General features: G+C 34.9%; 2 protein-coding genes across 5 annotated transcripts in view; both read left to right on the top strand.

Annotated features, from left to right (window-relative positions):
* The window catches only part of LOC127869006 (ATP-binding cassette sub-family A member 2-like), a 42,606-nt gene extending 18,087 nt beyond the window's left edge, over positions 1–24,519 (top strand). Inside the window, exons 19-29 of one of the 2 annotated variants that reach the window (XM_052411251.1) lie at positions 15,568–15,732; positions 16,753–16,961; positions 17,397–17,532; positions 19,567–19,822; positions 20,346–20,459; positions 21,250–21,474; positions 21,634–21,809; positions 22,391–22,442; positions 22,651–22,828; positions 23,792–23,907; positions 24,185–24,519. In XM_052411251.1, the coding sequence (XP_052267211.1) occupies positions 15,568–15,732; positions 16,753–16,961; positions 17,397–17,532; positions 19,567–19,822; positions 20,346–20,459; positions 21,250–21,474; positions 21,634–21,809; positions 22,391–22,442; positions 22,651–22,828; positions 23,792–23,907; positions 24,185–24,341 (1,784 nt within the window). In that variant the 3' untranslated portion in view covers positions 24,342–24,519. The remainder of the gene's footprint in view (positions 1–15,567; positions 15,733–16,752; positions 16,962–17,396; positions 17,533–19,566; positions 19,823–20,345; positions 20,460–21,249; positions 21,475–21,633; positions 21,810–22,390; positions 22,443–22,650; positions 22,829–23,791; positions 23,908–24,184) is intronic. The other variant, XM_052411252.1, reaches the window with a different exon arrangement.
* LOC127869019 (sentrin-specific protease 1-like) lies at positions 264–11,951 on the top strand. 3 transcript variants are annotated; one of them, XM_052411278.1, is made up of 4 exons: positions 264–373; positions 9,218–9,366; positions 9,956–10,079; positions 11,773–11,951. In XM_052411278.1, exons 2-4 carry the CDS (start codon positions 9,230–9,232, stop codon positions 11,845–11,847), a joined length of 336 nt encoding a protein of 111 aa, XP_052267238.1. In that variant the 5' UTR covers positions 264–373; positions 9,218–9,229; the 3' UTR covers positions 11,848–11,951. The 3 variants fall into 3 exon arrangements, 2 of the variants coding, with proteins under 2 accessions (XP_052267238.1, XP_052267241.1); XM_052411281.1 differs by lacking the exon at positions 264–373 and adding an exon at positions 416–527; XR_008044367.1 differs by lacking the exon at positions 264–373 and adding an exon at positions 1,136–1,458.
* Positions 24,520–24,524: the final 5 nt, after the last annotated feature.

Below are 24,524 nucleotides of genomic sequence, written 5' to 3' on the forward strand. Positions count from 1 at the left end.
ACACCTACTCGAGATAAGAATGTAATTAGGGTAGATCTATATGGGATACCAAAGGGGTCGAAACTTTAACTTCTGCTCGAGCAGAAAAAAATGCTGCTCGAGCAGCATTTAAATGCTGCTCGACCAGCAAAATGCTGCTCGAGCAGCAAATTTACTGCTCGACCAGCAATTTTTCTGCTCGAGCAGAAAATCCTGCTCGACCAGCATTTATTTTTAGATTATGGCATTAGCCAATCAGAACTCTTGTTATATTTGCCGTTTCCCTTGCGAAACTGGTTTGTTTGGAAAAAATGGCTGCCGCCATGATGGTGCCTTTTTCACATCTTGTGCAAGTTTATGTGACGACCTGTTTAAATTTTAACATTGACACGCGGTAAGTGCTTTATATTTTGGCTGCAAACTAGTCGATCAAAAAATTGTTGCCATTCGCTTAATAAGAAAATCGATCATAAATGTCTAACGGCTGTTAAAACTTTTGCGAAAATCACGACGATGACTGATTAGAATGGCTCAAAGGGTGCGCAAGTGTAGGTTCTCTGTTTCTATCGATTTACTTTCTTAATGATTCTTAATAATTGCTTCCGACACAGGTGCCGATTGCCTGTGATTGTGCCTTTCTGGTTAACATTGTTTACGTTTCTCGTTCTCCCCATACATCTGCTGTTCTAACTTTTACAATTATCCCAAAAGGCAAAATATCATGTCTGTTAACCAGTTCTCAGTGCCCCAGATAAGCTGCGTATCTGCGTCTTTCACCCTATTAAAATGTTTAAAAATGCAAAGAAATACAATATCATGAGTATTGAAAACGAAATGAATTTGACTTTTACGCAAATTCGTCAAATTAACGATACAAAACTTCGATTAAAAATGCTTTGCTCATTTAAGGTATTTTCTCTTTGGAATTATTATTGTAACGCGGTGACGCTTACATTCAGCAAGCCCAGCAAACGGTCATAGTTATTCAAACGCTATGCGTTTTCAATCTGACCTAATTCGTCGCTCATTGTGCATGTTTTTGTAAAGCGTCTGTACTTTCAGTTTCTATTTATACGATGCGAAATAAAAATAGCAGAGAGAGGTCGAAAGACGTCCGAGATTGTTACGCCCAAAATATCAGCCGATCGCAAACTTTTTCGAATTAAGAAAGCAAGAGCCAATAAGTGCCGAATCATTCGTGTTATCGATTTTGTTAGAAACTGTGTATACAGCAGTTGAGTTGACATCCAAAAAACATGATGGAAAGTCTGTGACTTAACAAACCTGTCAAAAGTATAAAAAGGCATGTCATTGGTTAGAAATTGTCAACATTTTTTAAAGTTTATATCATGGACAGTTTCAAGGATTAAAGATATTACGAAACATCAGTTTATTAAAATTTATGATGATAGTTTACAGTTCTATTGAATCAATACAAGTGTGCAGCGTCAACGGAAGTAAATAAGCAATTATTTTAAGGTATGCATTTTTATTACTCATTTCACTCTATATGAAGAATGGAATCGCCCTATTTTTCAAAATCAATGGTTGAAAACCCTATTTCCCAAATAATTATCTGGGGCACTGAGTTCTCGAGGACTTTTCTCAATTTCAATGTAAATTATTTTTCACCGAGGCCAATTAGCTTGTTCAAAGCTAACAACAGGTAAAATGTGAGTTGTGTCTGAATTACATGTTGTTTAATTTTTCATAATTGAAATGTTTACAATTTACTATTTATTGAATAACTTGGCAGTGCATAATTAAGTTCTGGGATGTTATTTTCAGCTCTGAACTGCGAAAAAATTGCATAATAATTACATTGGTGGCACTATAATGAGTTACCTTTCATCTGTCCTTCCATTTAAATGTCCCTAAAGCAGACTTCCCAAACTTTGAAGAAAGAGTTTAGGCATTGTATTACACACTCATTTTAACCATGGCATGCTATTGTACAACATGTCTTGACAGCAATAATTTCGATAAAAAATATTTGCAGGAAATAATTTTTCCACTGCGAAGCGTTTGTATCTTTTTATCTTTATTCTGAAATGCCCCTCTTAAGAATAATGTCATGTATAGCTGGTTTAGAATTAAAGTCTCTATAGCGCTCAAAATCAACGAAAATTTCGTTAAGTATTTTGTAAAATAAAGGCAACACCTGAACAATCAGTGTTCCATATAGCAATAGCCAAAATTTCAACGCTAGATGTGGTATGATTACATAGATTTTTGTAGATACAAAATGCTCGTTTTTATTTATTTGTGGCCACAATTAATTCCCGCGAAATATATCTATTCATACGACACACGAACACCATTTATGTGTTCATGTGTCGTATGAATAGATATGCAAAACAATAATAAAAACGAGCATTTTGTATCTACAATCATCTATTTTACCAGACCACATCTGACGTTGAAATTTCGGCAATTGCCATGAGGAACACTGATTTTTAATTGATTAAGTTTATTTTACGAACAATTGTACGAAATTTTCGTTGATTTTGAATAGTAATGTTACTTTAAGGATGATGATATGTCCTAACAGCATTTTGTCATGTCATTTACTGTACTTCTTAACCTACATGTATTTGAATATTCAGTCCCCATATAACTACGCCCATATGTTGTGGACATTTTCATACAAGAATATAAACAGGAATATGTATTGGAGTTTGCTGTTTAAATTGACAGTCAATCGGAGGGTAACAGGTTTGTTTTTAACCAGAAGTGAGGAACTAAACGCAATTTGCAGGGAAAAAAATATCTCTTTATACCACTTAAGTATATTTGTATCACAGGAGCTCTGGTGTCGTGAGGTTGAGGAAACTAGTGTTGAATCTTAAACATTTAGCATCATGGACTCAAAAGTGAGAAGCCAAGTCAGACACCGCAAAATGTAAAATAATCTGTCAGATGTTTGGTCTGACAGGCTACAAAATTCTGTCAGACTGAAGGATACTTTCTGGATTCCACTTATTAGCATACCTGATAATAGCATATTTCTGTTATTAACCAGGTTTTCCGAAGGAAAAAACTGGTTATTAGATTGGTGAATGCGGGCGGGCTGGCTGGCAGGCTGGCGGGCGGGCGGAACAAGCTTGTCCAGGCCATAACTATGTCACACATTGTCAGATTTTAAAATCATTTGGCACATTTGTTCACCATCATTGGACGGTGTGTCGCGCGAAATAATTGCGTCGATATCTCCAAGGTCAAGGCCACACTTTGAGTTCAAAGGTCAAAAATGGCCATAAATGAGCTTGTCCTGGCCATAACTATGTCATTCATTGTGAGATTTTAAAATCATTTGGCACATTTGTTCACCATCATGGGACGGTGTGTCGCACGAAAGAATCACATCAATATCTCCAATGTCAAGGTTGCCACGACTAAAAATAGATTTTTTTAAAAAACAAACTTACAAAGGGGGTTAATTTTGTTTGTTCATTTCAAAAGTTCAGTTTGAGTTTTCTCCCTTTATCAGATTTTTTTTCACAATGAAAACCTGGTTTTGTGACAATTTTGTCCCTTGTTAGCATATAGAATGTCAAAGCACAGATTAATTCTTAAATTTTAATGTATTTTTCTTCTATTAATAGCATAATTTTTAACCCCAATATTCAGAATTCACTTAAAGTCTTTATAGCATATAACATTCTCAGAATGCCAAGAAAATATGCTTTAAATCTGCAAAAATATGCTCAAATGCAAATGCAAACACCTTAGAATACAATTCCATTTGATAAATAGTTATCTTAAACATCAATCATATACAATGTTGAATTTAAATTTCACTTTGACGATCAATTATTAACATATTTGACTTATTTGGTTTGAATCCGTGAACTATTATTTTTAATGGTGAAAGAAAATCTCCATGGCGCGTTTTCAAAAATTCCTAATCAAGCTTGGTAAAAGAACACAAAGAATAGCAAATTTATTACAGCGCCAACTTCCGGGTAAAAATGATTGATTTTTTTATATTCCGTAAAGACAAATGCCGCATCATATCCTATGGGTGATTTAAAAAATAATGAAGCCTAAATAAAACATGCATTTATTTTCTTACCATTAAGCATGTTTGAGTTCTTTTTCTATCTTACAGAAGTGTTTCCATGTGATTAACTTAAATGTGAAAATTCTTCTCAATAACTTGCTTCATTAACAAAATATATTGAAAAATATCCTTAAAATTGCCCCAAGTGTACTGGTTTTGCGTGACATTTTATGTTAAAGGCAATTTTCAATTCTATACTTCAATAAAACTTTCAGAAATATAAGGTATTGCCATCATTTAATGAATATAAAAATGCATATGCTTTAAGAAAAATAAAACAATGCTTCTTATAACTTAGGTTGATATCTCTTGTAGCAAGTGTTCAAAGCAATGATGTTCTTGTCAATTTTGTGCCACAATTTTCAACTCTCTTCACGTATATTAAGAGGTGGCATCATAAAGTGCTTCAATATTTATAGGCAAAAAGTGTCCTTTTAACCTGTCACATGTTTTTTCTACACATTTGTACAGGTATTTATACAATTATTTGTTCATGTAAATTTTGAACAGCTGAATACTAAATGTGGTCAGAATTTGTCCCTGTCCCAAGTGTACATTTTGCAAGAAAGTTATTTTAAATTTTTCATAAGATAGAATTTTCAAGGTTTTACATCATTTTCTTCAAACCATTAATGCTTATCACTAGATGTACTGAAAATTTGATGCCAAAACCTTGTGAACTTTTTTTGCAAGACAAATATCGTATTGTCCCAAGTGTACGAAATTTTTATCATGTTTGATGGACAGGTTATAGCTTTTAAAAAATAAACAAAGGCACTAATTTTCTGGAAAGAAGTACACAGAAGGGTGTAATCTCCAAGAGAAAAAGGTGGTTTCTTCACTCTGGGGGTGAACTACTCTTACTATATGGGTATGTCTCCATATTTTGTCTTCAGAAGAAAAATATAAGCATATAAATGATAATGTGTGGGAAGTATATTTGACTTTACCATAACATTATTACAAAAATACATTTCCTCTTCTCAAATTAATGTCAATTTTAATCAAACTGTTTCTCCAATAATCTTCAATGTTAGCCTGAAGTTGGTTATTAAATGTTGTACATGTACACTTGGGACATAAAATGAATGTTTTTCTTATAAACCTCCAGAAAGTGAAAACAAACTTACATTATAGCAGAATTAATGATTAAATTTCGATTTAATAAAGCATTCAAAAGCAACTGAAAAAAAGCCAAAATAAAAGTTGAACATGGTCAAATGTCAAATATGATGGATGACCAAGTCATTCAGACACTTATAATTAAACCATGCAGACTGTCACCCTTGTGGTACAATTCCTACACATCTAAACTAAAAACCATGTTAAAACCTTTGATAAACAATGGTACAGCACTTATTATTATTTCATTCATTTTTAATGACACATTACCAAAATATATAGAGGATATATTGTATTACAGAGGAAGGTCAAGTAAGAGGACATCGTGTTTAATGTATAAAGTATAAAAAAGAACAAGGTCTAATTTATAAAGAACAAGGTCCAATATATAGAGAATATAATGTTTAATATATAGAGGGCAAGGTCTAAATATAGAACAGTGAATTATATGTGTCTTGTTCTGAGAAAACTGGGCTTAATTCATGTGCGGAAAGTCTCGTCCCTGATTAGCCTGTGCAGACTGCACAGGCATATCAAGGACGAGACTTTCCGCTTTTATGGTATTTTTAGTTTGAAGGAAGTCCCTTCTTACCGAAAATCAAGTTTAAACAGAAAGTGTCGTCCCTGATAAGCCGGTGCGGACTGCACAGGCTAATCTGGGACGACACTTTACGCACATGAATTTAGCCCAGTTTTATTAGAACAAGACACATATTTATATAGAAAACGAGGTCAAATATTATAAAAAAATATAAACATGTATTTTGTATACAGAACCATGTTCAATATTTATAGAAAAGCGCCCAATATATAAAGAACACAATATTAGATCAACTTCAAGTATAGAGAGCAATGTCTTATATATAGATATCAAATTCCAACATATAGAAGAGGCATAATGTCTTATATTTAAAGATCAAGGTCAATGCCATAGAGAACAATGTTTAATATGTATTAAGAGAACATCATTTGATATTTAGAGAACAAGGTATGCTATCCATTTGTATAGAGAACAGTGCCCAGCATATAGATCTCCAGCATATAGAGAGCAATGTCAAATAGATCTTTATTATATAGAACAAGATAAATTATGAAACCAAAGTCAAATATATACAACTATGGGAAATATATTGAAAACCAGGTCAAATGTATCTACAATTTGTGAAATATATGTGTTTTTTTATGGGAAATACAGATCTATGACACACTGCATAATTATGGAGATTCCTTATGCCTCTGATATCCCATCGGTTATAAACATACTAAGGGCCACAAAAATACCTTAAATAAAATACATTTAAAAGTTATTCTATTTTTCTTCAGATTTTCATCCATTTTGAAAATGTCCCAGGTTTGGCCTAAAATCATGCTAGATCCTTTCAGCAAACAATTCAAGTTCCCTGTAACTTATCTTATAATTTTATCAGAATTTTTTATGTCAATTTAATTTGTATTCTATATTACTGACTGTTTGGGTATTTTTTAGAATAAATGAAAACTAAAGTTGTCAAGTACAAATAACCTTAAATCTCTAAACATCAACCTTAAATCATCAAACGGACCTTCTAGCACAGAACATTATTTGGGGAAACATTAATTTGTATAGTCAAATGTAATAAAAATTTAAAAAGTATTTATATATGTTGAATGGTTTGCTTATTTAACTTGTATACAAAAGTCATGTAAGTGTCCCAATTAAGTGTACAAATGTTTGAAAATTGTATACAGTTTTGGCAAAAGCTAGTTTTTGCAGATTTTCTCATATAATAAAAAAGAAACTTCACATATATTTGAAGGCCATCCTATATTTTGATAAACCTGAGTTTTTAATTTAAGATACACAGCTTTGAGGCCAGGAAAAAAAACTTTTAGGGGTATAGTTTTGAAAAATATGTGTTAAAAAACATGAACATTTCAATTTTTATGTCCCCCACTATGGTAGTGGGGGACATATTGTTTTTGCCCTGTCTGTTGGTCTGTTGGTCTGTCTGTTGGTCTGTCTGTTTGCGCCAACTTTAACATTTTGCAATAACTTTTGCTATATTGAAGATAGCAACTTCATATTTGGCATGCATGTGTATCTCATGAAGCTGCACATTTTGAGTGGTGAAAGGTCAAGGTCAAGGTCATCCTTCAAGGTCAGAGGTCAAATATATATGGCCAAAATCGCTCATTTTATGAATACTTTTGCAATATTGAAGATAGCAACTTGATATTTGGCATGCACGTGTATCTCATGGAGCTGCACATTTTGAGTGGTGAAAGGTCAAGGTCATCCTTCAAGGTCAGAGGTCAAATATATGTGGCCCAAATCGCTTATTTTATAAATACTTTTGCAATATTGAAGATAGCAACTTGATATTTGGCATGCATGTGCATCTCATGGAGCTGCACATTTTGAGTGGTGAAAGGTCAAGGTCATCCTTCAAGGTCAGAGGTCAAATATATGTGGCCCAAAAAGCTTATTTTATGAATACTTTTGCAATATTGAATATAGCAACTTGATATTTGACATGCATGTGTATCTCATGGAGCTGCACATTTTGAGTGGTGAAAGGTCAAGGTCATCCTTCACAAGGTCAAGGTCATCCTTCAAAGTCAAACGTCATATAGGGGGACATTGTGTTTCACAAACGCATCTTGTTTCCATAATTTTTATGCCCCCCTTCGAAGAAGAGGGGGTATATTGCTTTGCTCATGTCGGTCTGTCGGTATGTCGGTCTGTCGGTCGGTCCGTCCACCAGGTGGTGTCAGACGATAACTCAAGAACGCTTGGGCCTAGGATCATGAAACTTCATAGGTACATTGATCATGACTCGCAGATGACCCCTATTGATTTTGAGGTCACTAGGTCAAAGGTCAAGGTCACGGTGACCCGAAATAGTAAAATGGTTTCCGGATGATAACTCAAGAATGCATATGCCTAGGATCATGAAACTTCATGGGTAGATTGATCATGACTCGCAGATGACCCCTATTGATTTTAAGGTCACTAGGTCAAAGGTCAAGGTCGCAGTGACCCGAAATAGTAAAATGGTTTCCGGATGATAACTCAAGAATGCATATGCCTAGGATCATGAAACTTCATGGGTAGATTGATCATGACTCGCAGATGACCTCTATTGATTTTGAGGTCACTAGGTCAAAGGTCAAGGTCACGGTGACCCCAAATAGTAAAATGATTTTCGGATGATAAGTCAAGAACGCTTTTGCCTAGGATCATGACACTTCATAGGTACATTGATCGTGACTCACAGATGACCCCTATTGATTTTCAGGTCACTATGTCAAAGGTCAAGGTCACAGTGACAAAAAACGTATCACACAATGGCTGCCACTACAACGGACAGCCCATATGGGGGGCATGCATGTTTTACAAACAGCCCTTGTTTTAGAACACTTCTGATTTTGTATTTATATTTTGCTTAAGAACATACTGCATGTTGACAAAACACACAAAATATTGATAACATGTTTTAATGGGATTTTATTAAGTGCAAAAGACATGTACATTTATAAAATAAATTCAAAACATTTGGTTAACATCTTTTGTTCAAATTATGCCCTTTGGGTCAAATTTGCCCCTTACCCGCGGGTCACAAAATTGAACATTATATACACTTCTTGCTTGCTTATTTTGTGAAAACTTTTAAAATATTCTTGTCCTTAACTCTAGGATCTAGGGCTACCACATTTTGTATGTAGTGAGATATAGTAGTTCTCTATGTGTCCAATAATTATGTTGATGAAGGTGGCAGTGGTAATGACTTGATATGTCTGTGAGATATGAATGCCAAAGTCTTCGTTTTTTCATAAAATGAATTTTTATGTAAAAGTGGTGGTTCTTCATAAATTCTACATGTTCTTTGCAAATGACCTCTACAAAGTTGTTCCAGGAGTACCATATTGTCTGACAATCTTTTGTTTTATTGTTAACTTAAACTGTACTTGATTCTAGCATGCCACTATACTTCTTTGAAGTAATTTGAGCAAATTTCTCACTGTTTAGTAATGTATACATTGTTTAAGGTACATTATAATTTATAATTGTAGGTGGACTTCAATATGTATGATCTACTTATGCTGCCACAATGTAAAGGCAACAATCACTGGGTTTTGCTGGTTGCAAGTGTTATGTCCAGGACTGTATTCATTTATGACTCGTTGGGTGGTAACAACAAGGCCTTGTTCGATTTGTTCTGGTAAGGTTCAAAGCTGTAATTCATTTTTTGTCTTACCTGCTTGATATAGCAGTCACAGTAGCAGTTGGTGTTTGTGCATTTTATGTGTGTCTCTGAGCTTATCCAAACTGTGATTCGATAATTGAATATGCCATTTTTAATATAGCTTACCACATATGTTCTCCATGTAGAGAAGCTGCAGCGCATGCGTTAACAAGAGATCAAAGGTCACATTAAGGGAGCTTTTTTGGCCAGTTCCAGTTATCATTCCTCAGGCAATATACCTAAAACAAGATATTCAAAAAACTTTGGAAATCTTATTTGTTTTCTATATTTGGATCTTTATCTTAAATATTAACTTGTAATGACCACCAACACTTTAAAAATGATAGGCTATATATAAATTTAAGCTTGCTTTCTTAGTTCATTCTTATTTATTATTGTGTCCTATCTCTCACACTTATGTGTTTCAAATAATGTGTTAATAGCTTCACATATATATATATGTTTGAAAACTGATTACCAAAGCAATTTGGTATAGATAAAGTACCGCTTAAGTATATAGGCACATGATTTTTGTTGATTTTTACCAACACAATATTTGTTGCAGCCAGTTCATGTGTCAACGAGCGCAAATTGTGAAAGGTGGCTTGGAAAAATTCAGTTCAGAGTTCAAAGCGCCACCTTGCAACAAACAGCGCCATGGAAACAGCTGTGGAGTGTTTGCATTGATGGTAATAAATTAGCTTTATATTTCTATATAGGAGTCACTTTGTCGTACTGTCGGTCGGTCTGTCCTGAAATTTCATCCGATCTTCACCAAACATGGTCACAAGTTGTATCTTGATGATGTTTAAGCCAAGTTTGAATATGGGTCATGCTGGGTAAAAAACTAGGTCACGGGGTCACTTAGTGTGTTTTAAACCGAAAGTTTGTTCGGACCATAACTATGTCATTTACCGTTAGATTTTAAAATAACTTTGTACATTTTTTCACCATCATGGGACGGTGTGTTGCGTGAAAAAAGTATGTCGATATCTCCAAGATCAAGGTCACACTTGGAGTTCAAGGGTCAAATGCTTGTCCGGGCCATAACTTTATCATTTATTGTGAGATTTTAAAATCATTTGGCAAATTTGTTCACCATCATGGGACGGTGTGTCGCGCGAAAGAATTACTTCAATATCTCGAAGGTCAAGGTCACTCTTTCAGTTCAAAGATTAAAAATGGCCATAAATGAGCTTGTCTGGGCAATAACTATGTCATTCATTGTGAGATTTTAAAATCATTTGGCACATTTGTTCACCATCATTGGACGGTGTGTCGCGCAAAAGAATTACGTCGATAACTCCAAGTTCAAGGTCACACTTTGAGTTCAAAGGTAAAAAAAGGCCATAAATGAGCTTGTCCAGGCCATAACTATGTTGTTCATTGTGAGATTTTAAAATCATTTGGCACATTTGTTCACCATTATTGGATGGTGTGTCGCGCAAAAGAATTACGTCTATATCTGCAACGTCAAGGTCACACTGTGAGTTCAAAGGTCAAAATTGGCCATAAATGATCTTGTCCGGGCCATAACTATGTCATTTATTGTGAGATTTTAAAAATACATGGTACATTTGTTCACAGTCATTGGACGATGTGTCATGCAAAAGAATTATGTGGATAACTCCAAGGTCTAGGTCACACTTGGAGTTCAAAAGTAAAAAAATGGCCATAAATTTGGACTGCATGTCATGCTAAAGAATTCAAGAGTTCAAAGGTGGAAATTGCCATAAATGATAATGGCATTATCATTCTTAAAAATCGCCATAAATTTGATTCTCTTGTTTTGTGAAGACGGCATGCAAAATAGTCTGTGTCAATGCGGCACGTGGGGGTATTTGTCACGTCTGTGACAAAGCTCTAGTTTGCTTAGTAAAGATCTGCATTAACTTTTATTCAACAAAATAATGGGAGAATGTAGAATATAATCATCGTACCTTTCTGTTGGTGCATTGGTTTTTAGAGCCTTGCATTTTCTTTTAATTTATAAAGGACATGATATTTCATATGTAATATCATAACCTGAGGATCAAACTGTGTTATAGAGTCCCACTTTTGTCAAATAACCCTGAAAAAAGGTTAAACAAGAAGATTACTCATATTTAAATTTATGAATGTGTCATATAATGAAAAAAAGCATTCTCTTTGCTCCATTATATAATTTTGTATGAAAAGTTGTTTTTCAGTGTCTTAATGTGATTGTATATTTATGATGCATAAAACATGAATACTTTTCACTGTCAAACTATCGTTCTTGCAATTTTATTTTCAGAAATAGTATTTTTTGTGAACACTTAATCTAGTGAATATATGCTTTTCTTATTGCAAACAAATGTTGTTGTTTAAGTTAAGTATGAATGACTTTTACTTTATTTCCAGACTGCCAAATGTTTGGTCATGAAAAAGCATCCCACAATGTTGCGACAGGCCCATGATTCAGTTTATCGAGACTAGTCCTGAGACGCAGACTTCTGATTCATGGAGTGCGGCAAACATATCTGTGCGACTCGATCACTTCACTGTAAAGACCCGCACGACATTAAAATGGAAATTATCAATATGTGTTGTTTCTCGAAAATAAGTTTTTGTAGCAGGAAGTGCTTCGGGCTCGATTAATCTGAGAACTCAACAAAATATTAATAAAATCCTTCTGTGCCAAAAACATATTGACTTAAAATAAATAATCCCAATGGCGTAAATGTTTTATCATTTCATGTTCACGAACCGGTTTTAAAATACTTTGTAGACTTATCTGCTAGGCGGTGAGGACTTTTAGACCACCTGATAAACTTCAACTTTATTTGCCCTAGTTCAGTAACCGACTAAAGATATGCTAACATAATACTGATGACTGAAGAGTCTGTTGTGTCTTATATTCTCATTGCTACTTAAAATATTAAGTCTATTTCAACGTTTAGACTAATAATAAGCAAATTCGTTAAATTGATATCCCCCGCCAAATAAATTTTGATTATTGATGGGTGCAGAACTAACAGAAAAGTTTATTTGAAGGGTTGTACCCTTATCTCACTTATTTAAAAGCAACAACATAAAAAAACAATTGGCAATAACTCTTATTTAAGAAAGTGTAGAGTTATAGATTTTGTGCATGACACCTCTCCTCATTGATATCTTAACATCCATTAAATTTCATCTTTAACTCGTGTATTGTATCTGTGATAGAGTCCTGTAAAGTAACATCAGACATGTACATATGTACTAGGGTTATGTTTCTTGTGCATGGCACTTATTCTCATTGACAATTATACACCCATAAAATTTCATGTTTTAATCTTGTATTTATAGTTTCTGAGATAAAGCCCTGAAAAGTTACATCATACAAAAACAACAAAGGGCAATAACTCTTATTTAAGAAAGTGAAGGGTTGTGGTTCTTATGCATGGTTCTATAAATGAGATATAGCCCTGAAAAGTTACATCATAAAATAACAATAATTAGTAAGGGCAATAACCGTTATGTAAGAAAGTATACGGTTATGGTTCTCGTGCATTGATAATTATACACCCATTAAGTTTCATGTTAAAATCTTATATAGTATCTGAGATATAGCCCTAGTTACATCATACAAAAACAACAAAGCGCAATAACTCTTATATCAGAAAGTGACGGGTTATGTTCTTGTGCATGGCACCTCTCCTCAGCTATATTTATACACCCATAAAGTTTCATGTTGAAAACTTATATTGAGTTTCTGAGATAAAGCACTGAAAAGTTTGTGAGTGACTGCACTGATAGACAGACCAACGGTATGTTTAAGTATATTTAGCGTACCCGGGGTACATTAAAGTTTACTTAAGAGTACACAGGGTACTTTAAAGCATTACCCGAGCTGAACCGACAATTACCAATCAAGCTTATTGACATATTAAATAAATGATGAAAGTGGTAACTATGATTGTGTGAAATATAATACAATAGTTTTCCTGAATTGAGTGTACATGTGAGTTAACTAAAATAATGATAAAAACACCGATTGGGATTATACATTTCTGGAACTGAATTTGGTTCATAATCAGTTTTTAACTTTTTTCTTTTTTAAGCTGAAATAATATATATATATATATATATATATATATATATATATATATATATATATATATATATATATATATATATATATTATAATCTGAAAATATTTTCTTAAATCAATGTTGTATCTTTGTATTAAAAAACTGCAACACTCAGGACTGTAAATTAGGCATAACCATATTTCTTTACAACGTAATGCATGTACATCATCGATATATATAACATTTAAAACAAAATCGTTTTAAAATTCAAATGTTTGCATGGCGTTAGAACTACTGTTTTGATATCTTTGTTGTGAACAATGTGTTTAGGTTCAACGTCCGAAAGCAAGATGTCCGAAAATAACTTCAAGCTGTTAAAACGCGAAATTAAGTTGAATTGAAACAACAATGCGTTAAATATTATTTTTCATCAATCTGACATTTTTTACGGCGACTGATCGGAGCAATATCACGGGGGTACTGTGAAAATCGTCAGATCTCACGATCTGACAATATTAACGCTACACCGGTCTATTTCGTTTCCGTAGAGATAGCTAATGTCGTCCGTTTGTAAGCTCAAATTTGATTGGCTGACGGGTTCAATGGCTTGTTCTAAAAATAAATGCTGCTCGAGCAGCATATTGCTGCTCGAGCAGGAATATTGCTGCTCGAGCAGCATTTAAATGCTGCTCGACCAGTAAATTTCTGCTCGAGCAGCAATATGCTGCCCGAGCAGCATTTAAATGCTGCTCGAGCAGCATTTTTTTCTGCTCGAGCAGAAGTTAAAGTTTCGACCCCTTTGGTGCGCCATAGATCTATGTTAGCATGTGCACTGTGTAATCGATTTCATGACATGGGAATTTTAGCACACAGAATCGGACCGACTGTTTGGGATTTTCAATCGGTCTTTCACGACCCCAATCGGTCTAGGACCGACAAAACCGAAAAAAATATGATCCCTGATATTAAGTATCTGTCCATTGTGATTGTGTTTTGTGTTCACTAACATAAAGTATTCAGAACAAACTCATGTTTTTCGGAAATGGTGTGTTAATAGTGATTGAGTCAATCAAATATGCAAAATATATTTACACTTGTTATTATCCACACCAAATGTAGCATCCATAGTTATTAGTCCCCTACCGGTTTCACCGAAGGAGACTTATGGTTTGCGCTCTGTCTGTCTGTCTGTCCGTCCGTCAAGTTCTTCATATTTTTTCATGAAACTTGGAACACAGATAGATGGCGATATGGACATTATGCAGGTCATTTCATTTTGTTCCTACGTCAAAACTTCTGGTTGCTATGGCAACAAATAGACTAGAAGTACTGCTAGAAATGGTGGTTTTCTGGATCCTGCAATAACTTTAAAAGTTCTTAATATTTTTTCATGAAACTTGGACCATGGATAGATGGCAATATGGACATTATGCACGTCATTTCATTTTGTTCCTATGTCAAAAAATCTGGTTGCTATGGCAACAAATAAAAAAAATATTCTGACAATGGTGGAATTTCTGACAATGGTGGAGCTGGTAGGGGACTTTTATTGCTTGGCAATAGTCTTGTTTCTTCTGGTAATTTGTTTTATGTTTAACTTGAAAATAAATACATGTACCAAACGGGATAAGGGATCCATTGACTGACAGTCATGTGCGCTTCATTGGTGGTAATTAAAATCTCTAAACCACAGCTCACCTTTAACCCTTTTGCACTTAGAAGCAAAATTAAAATGTCTATGTACAAACAGCATAAAACCAGAAAAGCCTGCGAGTAACTTGCAGGCTGTTCAGGTTTTATGCTGTTTGCTGCTCATCAGTATCTAAGGTTTGGAGATGAAGCCTTAAAATCTTGAATCTAGTAAGAAAAGTCTTTAATTAAAATTTTACTTTCTAAGGGACTACAAATGTGTGAAAATGCGTATCTAAGTGGTAAAGGGTTCATATATATATATGAGTAACATATAATTCTGTTATTTATCTATTTGTAAATTAGCCTTTTCTTCTTTTTATTTGTGTTTGTATATTTTCTTAGAGAAAACAGCTGTGTTTTGGGTAACATTGACATACCTACTGAAAAAGAACATGAAGATTGTATTTGTATCTGAAAATCTGACAAATCAAACCAATATTTGCATTAACAGGAGCCGCCATCTTGTTGTCCACTCATCACCTTGACGAAGCAGACGTGGTCAGTGACCATATCGCCATTCTACACGAGGGCCGTCTGCTGTGTCAGGGGTCACCAATGTTCCTCAAGCACCACCTGGCAAGCGGTCATCGACTCACCATCACATCTACTAAACAAGGTGGGAAAGAACAAATTTGGTCCTTTACTGAAAATGTTCTCAAATCCCAACTCAGTGTTCATCTTCAATATTAATTAAAATAATTGAAATCAAAGATGAAAATATAAAAGCATGCTAATTGATAACTTTTAAAATTAACCCTTCCCTTGCGACAACCGGATATATCCGGTCAAGCAATCATTAACACGTTTCTTGTGACAACTGGATATATCTGCTTAATCTTGGATTTTATTTGTCCTCCATTTGTTGGCATTTTTCTAATAAATCCAAATTTGACATCCTATCTGCTCTTTATAATGCAATTCCTGATACTTTTTGTTTGTGATTGAGAGATTGTACAGTTGTGGGGCCGGCCAGAATAATTTTGCTAAATCTTTTCCATTAACTTTTATGTATCAAAGAATATTTTCAAGAATATGTTTGTTACAAATAAAATTGTTCTTGTTACAACAATAAAGTCTACTTAATATATGTCAAGATAAAATGTTTAATTTGTATTATTATTGTCATGAAGGTATAAATTATTGATAATATTTATTGAATCTGAAAAGCTTTGCATTTTAGCTTTAGATTATTTGAATACAGTTTTCATTGAATTCAACAATAAGAAAATTTTATTAAACATGTGTTATTTTTCAGTAAGGAGTTTATCTGAGGACTACTACTATACAGCTTTTTGAAGTGTTAAATGATTGTGTGTGTGTGTGTGTGTGTGTGTGTGTGTGTGTGTGTGTGTGTGTGGTGTGTGTGTGTGTGTGTGTGTGTGTGTGTGTGTGTGTGTGTGTGTGTGTGTGTGTGTGTGTGTGTGTGTGTGTGTGTGTGTGTGTGTGTGTGTGTGTGTGTGTGTGTGTGTGTGTGTGTGTGTGTGTGTGTGTGTGTGTGTGTGTGTGTGTGTGTGTGTGTGTGTGTGTGTGTGTGTGTGTGTGTGTGTGTGTGTGTGTGTGTGTGTGTGTGTGTGTGTGTGTGTGTGTGTGTGTGTGTTAGATAACTTAATCTTGAACAATTATCTTCCCTTGGCAGACCCTGATCCGGTGCATATATTGTCCCTGATCACCCGTTGGATCCCAGGATCAAAACTCCAACAGATGACCGGCTCTGACATGACCTTTGTGGTGCCCGCGTCAACAGCAGCAGCAACAAACTTTGATCAGTTCTTTCAGGAAATGGAGTCTCGCAAAAACGAACTGGACATCGAGTCTTTTGGAATATCAGATCCTCGACTGCAGGAGGTAAGCTGTCAATAATTATATAAATAGTAATATGCATAAAATGAATTAAATGTTTAATTTTAAATTATCTGAAGTTGAGTTTCATAATGGGTCTAATTTAACACAAATAGTACATTACAATATATACATTGACATTTATAAATTTTACATAAAAACATCACATATTGAAATAATTTTAAGGCCAAGCACTCTTATCTAAATTTTGAAATAAAAACAAACAACTTAACTAACCTTTAATTCCTTTAAAAACTCATGACAAGGGGTGAATTATCCCTTGACAAAAATTATAAAGATTATGTAACCTTTAATTTAAAGAAGAAATTCTGTATACACAAAAAGTTTCGTTCCAGATTAGCCTGTGTGGACTGCACAGGCTTATCTGGGACAATACTGTATGCACAAGCACTTAACATCAGTGAGACATTTCCCCTGCAGGTGTTCCTGAAGGTGTGTGCCGCAGCAGACGCAGGTCACATGATCCAACCAGAGACACTTAGGCAGATGGACAGCCAATCAGAGGAGAACAGGAGCTCTACAGACGGGGAGTGGAAACATGACTTTGAGGCAAACGGTGCGAAAACAGTTGGATAGGCTACATAGATGGCATCCTTTTGATTTTTTTAAAATGCATTTTATATTTGTACATAAAATCTTTATTAAAAGTATTTGAGATGGCATTTAGCTGCAACTGTAAACTTTAAAATTTTTATTGTCCCCTACCGGTTTCACCGGAGGAGACTTATGGTTTGCGCTCTGTCTGTTTGTCAGTCTGTCAGTCCGCCAGTCAGTCACACTTTTCTGGATCCTGCGATAACTTCAAAAGTTCTTAATATTTTTTCATGAAACTTGAAACATGAATAGATGGCAATATGGACATTATGCACGTCATTTCATTTTGTTCCTATGTCAAAAATTCTGGTTGCTATGGCAACAAATAGACTAAAAATACTGCTTAAAATGGTGGTTTTCTGGATCCTGCAATTACTTTAAAAGTTCTTAATATTTTTTCATGAAACTTGAAATATGGATAGATGGCAATATGGACATTACGCACATCATTTCATTTTGTTCCTACGTCAAAAATTCTGGTTGCTATGGCAACAATTTTTATGCCCCCGGTAGGGTGGCATATAGCAGTTGAACTGTCCGTCAGTGTGTCAGTCAGTATGTGTGTATGTCAGTCTGTCCGTTCGTCTGAAAACTTTAATGGCCATAACTTTTTCAAAATTGAAGATAGCAACTTGATATTTGGCATGCATGTGCAACTTATGGAGCTGCACATTTTGAGTGGTGAAAGGTAAAGGTCAAGGTAATCCTTGAAGGTCAAATGTTTAATATTTGGCATCTGTCTGTCCGTCCAAAAACTTTAGCATTGGCCATAACTTTTGCACTATTGAAGATAGCAACTTGATATTTGGCATGCATGTGTATCTCATAGAGCTGAACATTTTGAGTGGTGAAAGGTCAAGGTCATCCTTCAAGGTCAAATATCAAATATATGGCGTCTGTCCGTCCAAAAACTTTAACATTGGCCATAACTGTTTCAATATTGAAGATAGCAACTTGATATTTGGCATGCATGTGCATCTCACAGAGCCGCACATTTTGAGTGGTGAAAGGTGAAGGTCAAGATCATCCTTCAAGGTCCAATGTCTAATATATGGCATTTGTACGTCCGTCCAAAATCTTTAACATTGGCCATAACTTTTGCATTATTGATGACAGCAACTTGATATTTGGCATGCATGTGTATCTCATGGAGCTGAAAATTTTTTTTGAGTGGTGAAAGGTGAAGGTCAAGGTCATCCTTCAAGGTCAAATGTCAAATATATGGCGTCTGTCCGTCCAAAAACTTTAACATTGGCCATAACTTTTTCAATATTGAAGATAGCAACTTGATATTTGGCCTGCATGTGTATCTTATGAAGCTGCACATTTTAAGTGGTGGAAGTTCAAGGTCAAAGTTCAAAAAAAAAAAATTTTTTTTCAAAGCGGCGTTCTAATGAAGCTGCACATTTTTAGTGGTGGAAGTTCAAGGTCAAGGTCATCCTTCAAGGTCAAAGGTCCAAAAAAAAAAAATTTCAAAGCGGCACAGTAGGGGGCATTGTGTTTCTGACGAACACATCTCTTGTTTGTTTTTTAATCTGACAATGGTGGAATTTCTGACAATGGTGAAGCCGGTAGGGGACTATATTGCTTGGCAATAGTCTTGTTATATATACCAGATAATAAATGCCAATTCAAGCATTCACCCTTTCCCGAAAATCCGTGTGTTTTGTAGGTACATAATGAATTAAATATTTAAAAATAACATTTCATTCTGATTGAAATATGAATTACTTACAAAATGGCCTTGTATTTGTTTTACAGTGGTTAAAAAAACCCTATATATTTGTAATAGTTTGTATGCATATTTTACATTTATATTGGCATTAATGTGAAAAAAATTGTTTAAGCCGTAATAGCATATTGTAACTTATATGTTTGTTATAATTTGTATGCATATTTCACACTTATATTGGCATTAATGTGAAAAAAATTGTTTAAGCCATAATAACACATTGTGTACAGCAATAATTAAACTAACATTCATACACCAATACAGGCTCGAGTAGCAGAGAGCACCTAAACAAGATGACAGTCCACAGTAGCTCCTGTTTGTCTCTCATATTTGCCCTGCTTACTAAGCGATTCCTGCACTACATTCGAAATTGGAAGCTCCTTGTGGCGGTTTTACTACTGCCGTTGCTACTGTTCCTGCTTGCATGCGGTCTCTATCTCGTGAAACCCACAGAGACGGAGTCCCCCAGTATTATCCTTTCACCCGCCATGTATGGTCCAGGTGCCTACTCATTCAGCAAGTAAGACAGACTCCAGTGTCAACTCAACTTGTGTGCTGTGTTTTATACACTAACCTTCATTCAATTTTTAGTTCTTTTTTCACTAATTAACAGATTTTTTAAACAACAGACTATTCTAAATCGTCATACTAAATGTTTCAACTCGACGTCAATTTGAAACTAAGAATGCTCAATCAATATGAGGTTTGGTGATTTTTGCTCATTTGTTGAGATAAGGATAAAATGTCTGCTTTGGCATCTATAAGCCTCTTTGTGCGCTCATGAAACCTGTTGTGCCTCAATAGCAGACAGCATTGCTCTTGACCAAACAGTTGGTATGTTCAGATTGGTCTGAAGCTGTTCTGGACGCATTTAGCATAAGACCTATTTTTGCATAATGCAGCAATTGTTGTGTTTGGCAAAGAATCTTTTCTGACATGAGCAAGTTAGTTTAAAGTATTTTCAATGTTCTAGTCACAATGATCAATGTAAAAATAAACCTGAAATGATTTTATTGATGACTATAATAAAAAAACATTTTCAGACAACATTCACTGCCCCAAACTGGACTGGATGGCCTGGACATTGTACATACATTTATGCAGAAGCCTGGCTATAGCACATCTTGTATCAATGCATCGTTTGCAGAAAAACTAGGGTAAGTTATTCTGTACATTAATTACTATATGTAGAATAGATTTAATTCTTATCCCCACAATTTATGAGAGGAAGAGTGGTGTTTATATTTTCCATTGTCTTTCTGGACTTCTGTCTCTCTCTTTTTTGTATTGTGCATTTTTATGCTCTTTTTTGGGGGAGCATATAGTCGCCGCTTTGTCTGTCCGTGTGTGCGTCTGTCTGTCTGTCCGTCCATGCACAGTTTTTGTCCGGGCTATTTCTCATCAACTAATGACCGGAATTCAATGAAACTTTATGGGAAGCTTCACTACCAAGAGGAGATTTGCATATTATCAGCGGGTTCTGGTCGGATGATTTTTCACAGAGTTATGGCCGTTTGAAATTTTTAAAATTTTCCATTAACTGTACATATGGTGTAATTCTTATCCGGGCTATTTCTTAGCAACTAATGACCGGAATTCAATGAAACTTTATGGGAAGCTTCACTATCAAGTAGAGATGTTTATATTATCAGCGGGTTCTGGTCGGATGTTTTTTCACAGAGTTATGGCCCTTTGAAATTTTCTATAAAAAAATTATTGTCCCCCCAACTACTGTGCCCTCAAGACGTTTCCTTTTATCTGAATATATAGTGCAATATTGTAAAAAAAAAACAACTTTGGGGAGCATCACCCGTCTCCGACGGTTTCTTGTTTTAGTTTTGTCATGACATATCGTCAACAGAACTCCTTTAAAGCACTATAAATGGAGCATTGGGACTTGTTTTGTTGACTTTTACTTATGTCATGACTATCGTTATTATATTATAGCTCCCCGTATGAATGTGTCGACCCCGATACCTCATACCACAACACCAGCTACCAGCATATGATGTGTAAGTGTGATGACAACAAGTACTCATGTGCTGCTACCAACAACAACGCTTCAATCCCAGAATTCCGCTCTGCGACCGGCGACATTCTTGTTGATCTTGTGAACCACAAAAACATCTCGCAGTACCTGTTAGAGACCTTTGAACAGTTCATTACAAAGAGGTGAAGTATTTTGTTATAAAATTATTATATTTGTATTGCTAAATCAAATTAATACTAGTTCTGATAGATAGGAATTGATAGCCTTGAATCATAATGAAACCAATCAATATGGCATGTATGGTATAAAGTAACCTCATAAACCACAGACATGGTTTACAGGTTTGGTGGATTTGAGTTCAGGGATGGTATAGATGACAACAATATGCCAGTTTTGGACGCCAAGATCTGGTACAACAACAAGGGTTACCATGCCATGCCCTCATTCTATAACGCCTATAGCAACGGCCTGCTACGAGCTCTCATGGCTAGGGCGGGAAAGCACAGTGAACAATATGGTAGGAATAGATGGCTTTTTACCTCAGATAATTCTGGTGAATGGTGGAAAAGATTGCTTGCAAAACAAAATTTATTTGTTCTATAAGTTATATTTATTGTTTGTTACTTATATATTTGTGGATCGTTTTAGGGACAAAAATATATACATGTGTATTTCTTATACAAGTGGTCGTTTGTGCAGGTTAGACTGTACATGATTTTCTGTATAAATATCAAATTTTATATGAAGTTAAACATTACTTTCTATACTTGATTGTTATTTTTTTATGACAAATGATTCGTGATCTAATTGTCAGTGGTATTAGTAATATTTAATAGAAAACTATGATTTTAGATCTCATATATGTATATTTTTAGGCAATATTTTGTATGTTTGTGTTATTAGTGCTTATTTATGAAATGCACCATGCAAAAATTGGTCTTATGAAGTACAGCATACAGCATAAGATCAATGTTTGCATGGCATTTCTGCGATCTGAATAAGTGAATGAATACATACATATAAATATGCTTTTTTTGTACTTGTATGACTCATTGATACATTTTTTATCATAAACAATTATACACATTTTGTTTACAGGCATTTCCACCTACAACCATCCCTTTGTGTTCGGAAAGCAGAAGCAAAACATGTATGTATCTTTTTTGCAATTATTGTAAAATCAAATCAAATGCTTACCTTTAAACAGAAATTATTTTCGTCAAGTATTATTTAAAATGTTTTGAGAATTACAATTCTGTGTAATTTATTGCAACTGCAACTGTGTTTAAACGATAGAATCAGCAGCTCCCAAGTATTGATTATCAGGGAAAATTAACTGTCGTTTCCTCTCTGTACAGGCTGTTTGCCGCTGCGGATATTGGCATCGCTCTTATCATCCTGATCGCCTTCACGTTCGTCCCGATTGGCTGCCTGCTGTACCTTGTCACAGAGTTCCTAAGTAGTGAGAAACACATGCAGTTCATAGCAGGCGTCGGATCATTTGTGTACTGGATTGCCTCCTTCATCTGGGACATGGTATGAACACTGTGACCTTATGAAGTGACCTTCACCTATAATGGTATCAATGATCCAAAGTCATAAAAAGAATTAACAGTGACATTCACTTGAGATTGTCCATATTTATAAGAATTAACTGCAGGTTTAAATCAATTTTTATTGTGTATACTTGAAAAGTTTGTTTTACTTCTGCTGGGAAGGGTCCTATTGGAGTCACTCAGTCACTTGGTGGGCTTGTTGGTATGTTAGGCAGTCAGTTAATATAATGTCTTAGTAAGGTTTTGCAGCCACCTACAAGCATTCCTCAAGCAAATCAATTGAAACTTAAAATTTATCATACGATGAAGAGTAGATGGGCAGAACACTTTTCATCCTTCAGTAATCCACACAGTGGCTTGTGAACTTATATGGGTCACATTCTGGAAAAACTCAGTATTTTGAACTAGTTAATGCCTGTGTACTTGCACTTTAGTCAATAAAATGTGTCTTGTTCTGAGAAAACTGGGCTTAATTCATTTGCGTAAAGTGTCGTCCCAGATTAGCCTGTGCAGTCGGCACAGGCTAATCAGGGACGACACTTTCCGCTTTAATGGTATTTTTAGTTTCAAGGAAGTCCCTCCTTACCTAAAATCAAGTTTAGGCGGTAAGTGTCGTCCCTGATAAGCCGGTGCGGACTGCACAGGCTAATCTGGGACGACACTTTACGCACATGTATTATGCCCAGTTCTATCAGAACAAGACACAAATAATTGGCTTTAAGATAGAAACTTTTCTTTTCACAAGTACAGTTTTAGATCAATATATCAAGCAACAGGCTTAACAGTGATGACACTTTCGGCATAGACTTGATTTTTGTGCAGAAGAGACTTTCTTTAAAGGAAAATTACATAAAAAAAGAAAGTGTTGGCGCTAATTAGCCGATGCTGACTGTACTTGGTCACACGATTTGTCACACTTGTTTTTTTTCCTGTAATGTTTCAGATGATTATGGGTATATCAATAGGCATAGCTGCCATTATTATCCTCATCTTCAAACCTGCATCATTCTGGGATAGAGAAAATCTTGGAGCTGTATGTGTTCTGCTGGCACTGTTTGGGTAAGGTTACAAGTTTCAGTACCTTTGTTAACTTTGTGTGACATTTTATGCAGTATGGCACTAAACAAATCTGTTACCATAATTGTTTGAATTAAATTATATATTGTAAAGTCTTTTGAATTTTATCATTTATTATCAATTGCATCATAAAAAATACAATCAAAATTATTTCAAATTGTAATTTAAATATAATTTATTAAAATTAAAAAAAAAAATTAAAATGTACACGTCATAAAATAATAATGCAGTGCCAATTTGCAAATGTTTCTGTTTCCAGGTCGTCCACCATAACCCTTTGTTACTGCTTCTCAAAGCGGTTTTCATCATCGGGTGCAGCGTTTTTCACACTGTTCTGTTTCCTGAACTTCATCGGCATTATAACGATCATTTACATCTTCGCATTAAATTGGTTGGGAGCATTTAGCGATGTATGAAAAGGGTTATTTGATGATATAAGTTTGTTCATGTTAAGTTCCCACTTTTATGATGTTTTTAAAAGTTCAAATCATGGACTAATTGTAGTGATCCTGTACTATCTTATTGAATCTTCTGGTCAGCCATGGCACTTATGTTCAACAACAAACAAGGGGCATAATGTAAAAAGTGGGTCTTATGCT

The sequence above is a fragment of the Dreissena polymorpha genome, chromosome 2, assembly GCF_020536995.1.
Source record: "Dreissena polymorpha isolate Duluth1 chromosome 2, UMN_Dpol_1.0, whole genome shotgun sequence".
NCBI lineage: Eukaryota > Metazoa > Mollusca > Bivalvia > Myida > Dreissenidae > Dreissena > Dreissena polymorpha.